Raw genomic sequence first — 10,653 nt, 5'->3', positions numbered from 1 at the left:
CAGTCACCAGATCTCAATCCAATACAGCACCTTTGGGATGTGGTGTAACAGGAGATTCTTATCATTGATGTGCAGCTGGAAAAACTGTGTGATGTTATAATGTAAATATGGACCAAAATCTCTGAGGAATGTTTCTTTGTTGAATCTGTGCATGTAGACTGAAGACAGTTCTGAAAGAGACAGGGGGCTCAACTTGGTACTAGCAAGTTTTACCTAATGAAGTGGTCAGTGAGGCAGAAAATCAGTAATCAGAGGGCAGAGCTTACAGTCCTAGCAGTCCATACAAATGAAAGACAATGAGCGTTTGAGATTGTAAATAAAAATGCCTGTGGGGAAGTTAACACCTATCAGAAGATAAACTATGGGTGTTTAGGTCTATATAAACAACTATGACCCACATTCACGTGGGTCATCGTTATACAATCTTAGTTTAGTCATTTAAAAGGTTGCTCATTACTCAGTGTGTTAAAATGGTTTCTTTTATTCGCAGTGGTGCTGCTGTTACTCAGGGTTTTAAAGAAGTAGCACATTCTGCTCCGAAGTTTCATGCCAAACCTGAGCAGGGCCCCTTGCAATTTCCTGCCCATAACAATAGTGCGAACAAAGAGCGAAGGGTCATGACTGGAAGTCGCAGAGGCTTCAGCTCTTTAGACCTGGACTGCCATGGCCCAGCAGGGACACACGCTGGAAAGCTGCCCACAACTTTAACTTGTCCAAAGAGAGAGGATGCCCAAAGCGTGGGAATTTCACTTATCATATTTTTCCAAAGAATTCCTGGCCTGTGATGAACGTAGTTGTAACAGGATGCGTGTGTTTAGACAATTTAACCTTTTGACTTCACACTGACTGACACAGAAAAGTGGGTGTAGACACGATTCTTGCGCCTATTTGTTTTTGTAATCATTGCTCAACCACTTTCAAAAACGTAAAACTCTCATCTGAGAAACATCCAGTCTCGCCAAATAAACGCTAAAACATTCCCATACAAGTGTGATGAAACAGTGACACAATTACAGCGGCTTAGAATAAAGAAACATCTTTAATATTTGTTTAGCTTGCTACCAATAGCGAAACAATGGTCCAGTGTTTGAGGTTTTTGAGAAGCAGACATAATAAGGCCATGACCTAAGCCTTAAACAACACATTACTAATACTCCAGATAACGTCTGTGACCTCTCCTCCTCATTAGACGTCATATAGGAATGCCGTGAAGCAAGAAAAACGGTATGTAAAACTTGAGAAGAGATATGATGCAACACAGGAGATGAGACACAATCAGACCATTATAACACAACACTACTCAGTAGATAACAGACACACCAAACATCTGTGTGATTTTACACAAAAATATGACTTCTTAGCAGATTTCTTAAATTACATGGAAAATTTACATGTAATCCTGTTATTTAAATTTTGGGCATGAATATTTCTTGAGTTCGGTGGCCTGAGGTATTTTCAGTGTCTGAAACAGCAGAAAATGTTTCACAAACTCACCATGCACCTTTCGTAATGCTGATTTTACAAGTCACCAACAGTTACAGCTGTGACATAAATAGAATCAACAATAGAGTATCTCCATCTGAAATCTATTTTTGCTGTAATGTTATCACTTGTATGGGGAAATGGTGCCTTAGCCTAAGATCAAATCTCGGCAGTCCCCACTTCGCTACAAGCTCAAACATTGTTTTGTGGGAGAAAATAGCCTACTTCCTGCTATCATGCTGCGGTGAGAATTATGTTCCCGTACGAAGCCTCAAAAACAGGTGGGATCCACCTAGTGGCGAGAAGGTGTTTTTTTCCCCCCCTGGACTGAAAAACTCTTTGAATGTTTTATCAGTTTCTTCCATGTGGTCTTTTATGTGGCTTGCACCCACCCCCAGGAGGATGGTGTGTTAGTAAACCTCAAGTAAAAACATTACTTACACTGTAAAAATTAAGATGGAAAACCTGCAGCAGTGCCAGAATTTGACATTCCCAGGCATAAAATGTTTCTCGCAAACTTTTTCTCTTCTCTATGTCAGATATTGACTTGCCTACAAAGGCACAGAGGCCTCAAGTATGCAAGATGTTTCATGAACTATTTGGAAAGCAGGCTGATAAATAAACAGAGCTGTACATTCACAGATCCAACCACACACACACACACACACTGAAAAGAACATGTTTCTCATCCTCTGTTTTGGGTCTGTAGGAGCTCTGAGCCATGGCAACCGAATACCGAGGGGAGAAAAATTTGCCTGGCTGAGCTCCATCCTTCTGGCAGTCATGCTAAAACTCATGAATAGCATGACAAAAACAACATTCCTCACTGAAGTGATATAGTCCTGAAGGAATTCCTGTTAAATCGAGGCATTTCTCGGCATGCATACCTCATTGTATTGAAACCATGTGGCGTAACGTGTGAATGTAAATTCAACTGCAGATCCAAAGCAGTGAGAGAAAATGACTTTGGGCACATGCAGACATTTACATTGTCTGTTTTTCTTTGTGTTTCACCACTGTGCATGTGTGCATGTGGGTATTAATTTACTATAACACACTTTCTTCTTGTATAAGCACATCTGTCTGTGATTTGCAGGGAAAAATAAGGTGCGGAGACTTGAAATTAGCATACTATTGTCTAGTTTCCCTGTGTGTATAAACACATTAAAGTACAGCACCTGCGGTTCTTTAGAGCCAAAATGCACACACTTGTGTGTATGCAGATACGTATGTGCGTATGACGAGTCTGACAAACAGTTGTTAGGGTCAATCTGTATGAGCAGAGATATCAGTGGCCCATTGCCATGTCTCCCACACAAGTGCTGAGTCGTGAGGTTAGTATTCAGGGAAAATAAGACAGAACTAAAAGATTAAAGAGTAGGCAAAGCATTACGGAAAGGCTGGTATTGGTATTTAACTATGTAACTACATTTATTTTATCAGTTAAGACCAAGAGTAGCTAATGCAAGAGCAGCATTACAAGCTAATTTTGCAGCTGTAACTTGTCACAGGTCCAATGTTAAATCAGGAGTTTCAGGCCAGTGGTTTTATTGCACAGTGCATATTTTCCATCAATAATCACAATAAAGCAGTATGTCATCAGAGAAGTGCACTGAAATCCATGGAAACTTGGAGGCAAATGGGTGCATACACACAGCACTGAGGTCAGTGAGCTTGGCTTGGGTTATATACACTCAATGACCACTTTATTAAGTGCATTTGATTAGGCAGTATTTGGCTGGACCCGTTTTTTTTTTTTTTCTTCCTCAGAACTGTTTTAATTCTCAATGGCACAGATTTAGCAAGCTGCTGGAAACATTCCTCTGAGATTCTGGTCCATACAGACTTGATAGTATCACATAGTTGGTGCAGATTCGTGGGCTAAACATCCATGATGTCTCAAAGAGGCTCTATTGAATTGAGATCTGGTGCCTGTGGAAGCCATTTGAGTACACTGAGAGCATTGTCATGTTCAAGAAACCAGTTTGAGGTGAATTGAGCTTTGTGACAGGTGTTATCTTCCTGGAAGCAGTCATAGAAGATGGGTATGCTGCAACTAAGCCAACAGCAATACTCAGGTAGGCTGTGATGTTTAAACAAGGTTCAACTGTCCATAAGGGACCCAGTGTGTGCAAACGATGTCCCCCAAACCATTTCACCACCACCAGCAGCAGCCTGAACTGTTACATGGCAGGCATACAAGGCAAGAGGGATGCATGCTTTATTGTGGTTTACCCCAAATTGTGACTTTATCATCTAAATGTTGCAGCAGAATTCGAGACTCATACGATGAGGCAATGTTATTCCAATCTTTTGTTCAAGTTTGGTGAACCTGTGAATATTGTAGTCTCAGTTTTCTGTTCACAGCTGACAGAAGTGGCACCTGGTTTGGTCTGCTGCTGTAGACCATCTGCTTCAAGGTTCACCGTGTTGTACATTCAGATCTTCTACATACATGATTAGGGTTCAACTATCCATTTCTATACATTTCATATTATGATTTATTCTCACATAACCTTTCATATTTTTTTGGGTGGAAAACATGACTCGTGTATGAAACATTCAATCAAAAGTCACCGAATTGTTTTAACAAGCAGTGAGAAAGAAGCAAATAATCAGCACCCATATTTAGTGAGCTCATTTTAATCAGCTACACACTGATTTCATCATTGCTGATTTACAGTGTTGCATTCCTGGTTCTCTGTCACTGGTAGCATCCCTGAGAGCCTGGAAGAGGACGAGACATGTTATGGAAAGCCCACTGTAAGATGCCATCAATGGAGCTCTGCTGCAGTGAAGAGAAGAAAACACAATAGGATTAACTGCTGAACACCTATTTGTCTATTTGTCATAGATTTAGTAACATATTAGGTAAATATAAATCCTTTAATCAATCAATCTGCCATCTATAATGCAAACCTTCTTAGAGTTCACTGTAACTCAAAAATTTAGCTTCTGAATTGTAAATTATTTAAATAGTCAGCAGGTAGGGGCTAAAAACAGAGGCACCCAAATCAAGACTGTGAGCCCAGTGAAGCCAAGAAGAACTCACACATCTGTACACATCTGTGAAACTTCTGTGCACATATTTCAGGCCCAAAATCACAGCTAACAACATCAGGACAAGCTGCTCCAAATCGCCTAATGTTTTGTCCTCGGTGCTTTTTGTTTACCCCGACAGCTCACTGACTGTCTCTGTGATAAGGAAACAGTCATCTTGTGTCTGACGTGAACTGTTGCACCCTGCCTGCATCTGTGATATCGACATGTAACTGATCTCCACTCACGTCTCCCAGGATGGAGTCCAGTTCATCTTTATGGTGGATGGGCTCAGAGAGGGAGGCGCTTTGATCATGACTAAGTGTGTTTTGAGCCAGAGGTGCAAGCTGAAGACAAACACACACAGACACACACACAGGAGAGATTACATAGAGTATTCGGTGGTATTAAGATAATAAAGGTTGTAAATTCTTTTTCAAGGTGTGTACATGTGGAGACACACCTGCCCGCCTCTGGATTCAGCCTCTCTCTCAGCAGAGCTGCCCCACAGTCTGGAGCAGGACAGGCAGATGGACCTCCCTCTTAGAAACACACAAATGCTTTGAGTGAACATTTCCGTGGTGTATAAGGTTTCTCTCAATCAATATGTCATTTCTGACACAGGAAGCTGTTCAAACCCTTCCAGCTGGGAAAATAAACTGTTTACATGAAACTTGGGGCCCTAATTAATTAAAAAAGGGAAGCTTTTTCTTCTTATCGCTTGGTTTTAGTTAATACTGTGTTTTTAATCAACATAAAAAGGAGCCACGAGAGCTTATCACATGGATTCGGCTTTAATTTGTTGTATCTGTGTTATCGTTGTGTAAAATCATTGTGAACCTCGCTCACATTGCTCACTACTCAGCTGCAAGGGCTCCACTTACAATCCATTAGCCACCATTATCCCAAGAGAGATTATTGAAAGCGCACACCCTTAATGCACACTGGTGGTCAATACCAACATACAGGAAGTTCTCAGAGAGCCCCGAATGTTTTTTTTCTTCTAATGTAGATGATGCTGAGATTAGGATTTCAGGAGCTCAGGGGAAACGCTCTCTGTCATCTCCTAAAAATCTTTCTTCTACAGTCAGAAGAAGAAATTAGTGGTTTTCTTACTTGGAAAAGTGGCAGTTTACATGGAAATGCTTCAGACACTGAAAGCAGTGGGTCAAATCTCCTCCTCCGAGGTGGCAAATACCGCACACCTCCCTCACGCCAACCAGCTCTCCACCCAAGCACTGGAGACAAATTTATACATGCATCAAGTGTGACTATTTTTACATGTTGCAGAGGCGGAAAAAGGATGAGGCTGATGGAAGCTGAACTGATTTAAAAAAATGGCTGAATGATGTAGAAGGTCACCTGGTTTCTGACACCTGACGCACTCGTCGTCGCCGTAACGCTTGTGAGGGAGGATGACAGCGATGAGTAGAATGAGACATCGGTGATGGAGTTACTGCAGTTTGTGTTTGTTTGCTGAGGATGAGCTGAGAGAGCCTGAATGCAAATATTTAGACTATGATCAGTTCTAGAAAAAGCATCAGTGTTTACCAAAGCCCTTAAAACTTTTTTTTGTAAACAAGTCTTCAAGTTTTACTGTGACTTATTATCCTGAACTACGTAAATACAAATTACTAAAGTTGGAAATACCAGACAGGGTGTGAGAGCCATGAGTTTTCTTTTACACATGAAACGTACTGAAAATATAAGTTGCTATGAGCAGAAAGATTCTCACATTTAAAAATGACCACACAGTACTAGTCAGTACTAGGGGTGACTCAGAGGCTTGGGCCGCTGCTCACTTCTTTATGTTTTTCTCGCAAGACTCCCAGACTTTCTAGGAATTTTTGGTGGCCTTGAGCAATAGCTCTCCAGGCTTTCCAAAGGCCTTTTAAAGTTTTCTTCAGCTGCTTTTTGTTTACTCATTTTCAGTCTAGTCACATAATTTGTTCATTTCTTTTGCTGAATCTATGAAAAATGCTGAAGATAGCACATTTTTGCACCAACAAGATGATTCCCCAAAAGCTACTAGCCAAAAACCAGGCATATCTCAGCATGGTGCGCAGTGTGTCCTTAAAAAGCAATCGACAAGTGGAGGACAAAAGAAAAAATGTCAGGCCCAAAAAACTATCTGCAGCAGATGCAAATGGTCTCAGTGGCTGTCAAGAAGCAGTTCTTAAGGAAGGGAAAAAGAGAGGTATGCTAAATAAAAAAATTTTAAATGACAGAAAGCCAAAGACCACGGGTGTCCTGGAGTGATCCAAATCTAAAACGTCTGGTTCACATCATGTACAGAGGAGGTCAGGATAGAGGTACAACAATGTGTCTATAGCCATCTGTAAAACACAGTGGAAGCTCTGTCATGGTTTGGTGCTGCATTTCAGCTAGTGGTGTTGGGAATCTTGTCAAAAATGTTGAAATCTTGAATGCAGAAAGGTAGCAACAGATTTTGATCCAATATGCAGTGCCATCTGGAAAGTGTCTGATCGAGAAAAGGATAATATTTCATCATCACAATGATCCCAAACACATTGCCAATGCAGTGAATGCACACCTGGATTGAAAAAACACACAATGCAACATTATCAGTCATGGATTAGCCAGACCAGAGCCCAGAGCAGCTAAAATCAGAAGAAAAAAAACCTTCAAGAAGAACTTTTGGAGAACTATTCCTGAAGACTACTTAAAGAAAATACCAGACGGCTGGCTAAGAGAGTTCAGACTGTGTTGAAGAATAAAGGTCATACCAAATATTGACTGCATTGCTGCATTTCTATGTATGTTTGCTCATGTTTTAACAAATTGCTGAAACCATTCCCCATTTTCCTAGCAAAATATAAAGAAATGAGGGTCGTTGAAGACTTTTTCACAGTACTGTAGGTTATTCAGTGGATTCAGTATGTGCACATTTCCTGCTTCCTTCCTTCAGGAACTTACTTGTAAGGGTAGCTGTGCTTTCTCTTTTTTCACCCTGTGTCCACGGCACCACTCACACTGCCAAGAGCCACTGCAGATAATGTAACGTTATAACCTCTTTCTCAAAGCAAAAAAAACATCTCGGCACACCAGCACATTATTCTTCACCTTGGTATGGACGAGAGTGGAGGGTCAAGGCAGGCCAGATGAAAAGCTCGAGGGCAACCGTCACAGCAGATCAGCTCCCCTCCATCCTTACACACTGTACACTCATCATCATTGTAATGAATCTAAACACAGGCCGATAAATGTAACACCCACATTCATATAAAGCACAAGCAACTTTATTTAAGAGTGAGGGGATTACAGCGTCTACCATGCGTGTGGCTGTCTCCACCTGGTGGTGAAATGTGCTCTTAGCAGACTTGGACTTTGATGCATTTGTCTCCTCTGACGGACCCCCACCAGCTTTAATGGGCTCTCTGGTGGCCCCTGTTAAATGACAGTGGGTTTTAAAGGGGAAAATCTTGCATAAAGGTTAAAGCTTAGTTAGGTCTGTGTTTTCACATTCATAGTTTGATGTTGCTTCAGTTTTCTGAAAAAAGAAGTTCACATATTCATTATATGACTTACCTTCCAAACAATATGCCTGCATAACATGCACCTTTTCTTGGTTATCATGGTTGACTGGGGGATCCGTGGAGGGAACCGAGAAGGACGAGGATGAAGAGGGCAGGTGGACTCCTCTCTGGATTGTGGAAGACAGTACTTGCACACCTGAAGCAGAAAATAGGTTTGGTTATGTATTCGTGGCATAAAAGTATTTAATATATTTATTTTTATGATAATTACTGTTTTCAGATGGCAGCTTGGAGCCAGGAGCTTCACTCTTCACTCTGTAGAGCTTCACTTTACTTCCTTAAACAGAGTAGATAAGACCTTATAATGAAGACAGCAAAGTCATGTGCGTTTTAGAGTATTCCAGGTTAATTCTTTGTGAAGCCTATGTATCTTTTGATTGCCAAAATAAGCCTATTATGATACAAAGCAAGTGCAGTATGGGAGATGACCTCCTCCATCGGTTGTCTTGGCATGATACTGTGACCGCTGGGAGCTCAGTTCTCGATCCGCATGGCTCCTCTTCTTACTGTGAGGAGGTTTGTGACCTCCAGATGGTCTGTTTTCATGTTTGGAACCTGCAGTCTCCCTTCCTGTCAAACAAAATCAGCAACAATGTAAACCATTAGAGTCTAAATGTGACAGAAAATTGTCCCGAGAGACTGTTTTCAGCTCTGGTGCAACAGATGCAACTGAGGTTTTATTGCTTTTGTAAATTAATAAGAAAAAATAGAAAAAAATCTGAGGAATGTCAGTTTGTGCTGAATGTTATTTGACACTGGTACAGTAGAGTATTCTTCTGAGGATCCTCAGACGCTCATCATGGGCAGGAACGTCATAGAATTTTGGTCTTTTCATGATTTCTTTGAACTGTTCTTTTAACTGTACATCATCTTTATTGACTCTAAATAAACAGATAAAAAATCTAAACAAGAATAGTGAGCACTAGAAACTATTTATTTATATTTCTCTAATTCACATGGGTTCAAAAGTATACATACAGACCAAAATACATACATATACTCACCTATTAACTGGTTGACTACCACCACTAGTTCTCTTTAAAAAGGATTTGTTTGACAGCACTCATTGTGTTGGCAATAAGACTGGAAAGTCCAAGGAACTCTAATAAGGAGACTATTAGATTTACACAAGTTGTCTTTTGCAGCCATTTTTAAACAGCTGCAGATTCCAAGATAAATTCAGACAATTGTACATAGGGACAAGTTATTCAGGTGACCACTTTACTAAGGTCTGGCAAAAGACAAGACAAAGATTGAGCTACTTGGCCATAGTGACAAGAGGTATGTTTGGAGGAGTAAAGGTGAGGCTTTCAAACCTAAGAACACTGTACTAACTATCAAGCGTGGTGGTGGCATCATGTTCTGGGGCTGTTTTGCTGCCAGTGGTAATGACAGATTTCAAGAGTGGATGGAATAATGAAGAGGAGGACTACATCCAAATTCTTTGACTTCACCTCAAATTGGGAATTAGATGGTTGAAACTTGGACGTAATTTAATTTTCCAAACACACACACAAAATGGTTTTAGCATAGATAAAAACAAGCCAACATTAAGATACTGACCTTCCAAAATTCCCAATAAATTTGTGGGCTAAGCTTAAAAGCCGGGTTCATGCCAGGAAACCAGCCAATTTTAATAAAATCTTCCAAATTTGCCAAGAGCACCATTCAAACATCCCATCAGAATTATGCCAGATGGCTTCCAAAAGCATCTGGTCGAGGTGCATCTTGCTGAGGGGCACTTAACCAAATATTAATGGGGGTGTACGGATCCATATATTTGAGCCTGTGTGAATCTAACATAAAGTAAAACTTGTGCACTCAATTCTTGTCATTTTGAAGTCACAATAGATGTATGATGTACAATCATTCCACCGCGGGAGAACAATAGTTTATTCCTTAATAGGAATCATGAACTTATCGTGTCAATCACCATGACAAAATGATTATGACATTCATGCCTATAACAAGTGTATAGATGTAGATTTATTTGTGTGTGACAAATGTTTTGTCGTAAACTGTGTGTCACATACGGGAATCCAGGTTAGTGAGCAGGGTCTGCAGCCTGGGGTAGCTGTCCAGATTATAGTCTTTGGATAAGTTGTTCAAGAAGGCCTGGACAGTGGATCTGCTCTGCTCCAACACCCAGGACAGGAGGGAGTACATGGCCTTGTGGATGCCTTCTCTAGCCTCTTTCTCCAGAGTCTCCTATAGACACATTAAGTTTATGAGTTTGAAGACTGAAAGTTCAGCACTGATATCCTTTAATGGAAGCAGCCCGATACTTGCTTAAAGTAGCATAAAAAAATTATTTCAAATCAAAATTAAGGTTTACACAATTAATACGGATATCCAATCTCTGTTCAGTTTCTTACCTTCAGCAGCTGCTCTGTGATGATGTTTTTGTCCGCCAAACCATAGACCAGGGGGAAAGGGTCATCCACAGCCATAGCGATGTCAGTTCGCAGCTCCCTCAGCAGCGAGCGGAGGTTTGTGTCCCTAAACGCCTCGACTCTTGACATGATCTTCTTTTGTGTGCAAGTGAGAAATGACTTGACACGGTCTGAGACCACAG

The 10,653-nt window shown here is 40.8% G+C and overlaps 1 protein-coding gene across 1 annotated transcript; it reads right to left on the bottom strand.

The window, feature by feature from the left end:
* Nucleotides 1-3,915: 3,915 nt before the first annotated feature.
* On the bottom strand, nt 3,916-10,608 carry aire (autoimmune regulator). Its single transcript, XM_085254499.1, has 13 exons — nt 10,454-10,608; nt 10,112-10,286; nt 8,508-8,648; nt 8,290-8,355; nt 8,071-8,214; nt 7,814-7,929; nt 7,606-7,727; nt 7,459-7,528; nt 5,884-6,018; nt 5,638-5,759; nt 4,985-5,063; nt 4,770-4,868; nt 3,916-4,270 (listed from the first exon to the last, which is right to left on the bottom strand). The coding sequence occupies exons 1-13, from the start codon at nt 10,598-10,600 to the stop codon at nt 4,187-4,189; spliced, it is 1,500 nt and encodes a 499-aa protein (XP_085110625.1). The 5' UTR covers nt 10,601-10,608; the 3' UTR covers nt 3,916-4,186.
* Between the last annotated feature and the right edge of the window lie 45 nt (nt 10,609-10,653).

The sequence above is a fragment of the Mchenga conophoros genome, linkage group LG18 (assembly GCF_057382185.1).
Source record: "Mchenga conophoros isolate Kocher_MC1m ecotype Shallow Benthic linkage group LG18, M_conophoros_male_GT1.1, whole genome shotgun sequence".
NCBI classification, from domain to species: Eukaryota; Metazoa; Chordata; class Actinopteri; order Cichliformes; family Cichlidae; genus Mchenga; species Mchenga conophoros.
Note: the sequence above shows the minus strand (reverse complement) of the source record. Positions and strands in the feature narration are given on the sequence as shown.

Coding starts and splice junctions, on each gene's coding strand:
- aire (XM_085254499.1), bottom strand. CDS start 10,600: ATGTCAAGAGTCGAGGCGTTTAGGGACACAAACCTCCGCTCGCTGCTG. Junction 7,728..7,813: donor TGGAGACAGCCACACGCATG/GTAGACGCTGTA, acceptor GCCTGTGTTTAG/ATTCATTACAATGATGATGA. Junction 7,529..7,605: donor CCACTCTCGTCCATACCAAG/GTGAAGAATAAT, acceptor CATTATCTGCAG/TGGCTCTTGGCAGTGTGAGT.